Genomic DNA, 964 nt, shown 5'->3' on the forward strand with positions numbered 1-964 from the left:
TTATTTTTTTTTTAATCTGTTTATTAAATGAACACTTTCTTGAAGTAGGTGTTTGAAAACATCTTTCTTTTCTGTTATTTTACAACAAAATTCTCTGCTCATAAAAAAAAAGAAAAGAAAACTCTGTCCATTATGGGGTTCTATACAGAGTTGGAAGGCTACCGATGAAGCTTCTGTGGTTTCCAGTCTCCGTTACGAAACTACCGGTAGCACCTGCAACTCCTCCACCAATGGCGAGGCCACTACCCCCGGAAAGAGAGGCACCAGTAGCCTCAGCTAATGCACTAAGACCTGCTGCGGCACCTGTGGCTACGCCAAATCCACCGTGGACGCTAGTAGCACTTGCAGCTCCACCTAGTCCTCCATTGGAGCTACGAAGGACCTGACCGTTCGCTGCTGCAGCTGTACTGAGAGCAGTCTGAAGATCTACTCCGATGGGAAGAGCTGGATTATCTCCGTCCTGGTAGTTGACAAAATAAACTTCAGGGCTGGACTGGGGATGAGCTGGTACTTCAATCACGCGCTGTCCTGTTTCTTCTATTTTGTGAAGGACGTACACAATGCTCCTTTCCCTCGGTGGAGGAATAACAATAGGTTCCGGTTCGGGTCCTTCTTCTGGTAGACGTACAAAGACAACGTTGTGGTTGACACGAGGTGGTGGAATAGTAGGTGGTGGGCCACTGGGTTCCTGAGGCTGTTGGGGAATCTCAAAGACATACACCTTTCTTGAAATTTCTGGAAAAGCACAAGTACCGTCAACGTGAAGGACTTCGCCATCCCTACATGCTACTGTAAATCCATCGGAGCCTGCGACATGCCCAGCGCCAATAATGAGTCCATCTTCATGAATATGTCCAGCACTAGTACGACCTGCAGCAGCTGATTTTTTTACGCCATGAGAGACGTCAGTTCCTACAGGTAGAGAAACGCCACTGAAGTGTTCGGGTTGTCCTATTTCTGGAAC

At 47.3% G+C, this 964-nt stretch overlaps 1 protein-coding gene across 1 annotated transcript in view; it reads right to left on the bottom strand.

The window, feature by feature from the left end:
• LOC147468699 (uncharacterized) overlaps positions 1 to 964 on the bottom strand; it is a 1,142-nt gene continuing 178 nt past the window's right edge. Inside the window, exon 2 of the mRNA XM_086553083.1 lies at positions 1 to 964. This exon is cut by the window's right edge and continues 54 nt beyond it. Within this exon, the coding sequence (XP_086409209.1) occupies positions 131 to 964 (834 nt within the window). The 3' untranslated portion in view covers positions 1 to 130.

This window comes from Penaeus japonicus, unplaced genomic scaffold, assembly GCF_977035675.1.
Source record: "Penaeus japonicus unplaced genomic scaffold, GWHDUDI00000001_assembly GWHDUDI00000027, whole genome shotgun sequence".
In the NCBI taxonomy this organism is placed as follows: domain Eukaryota; kingdom Metazoa; phylum Arthropoda; class Malacostraca; order Decapoda; family Penaeidae; genus Penaeus; species Penaeus japonicus.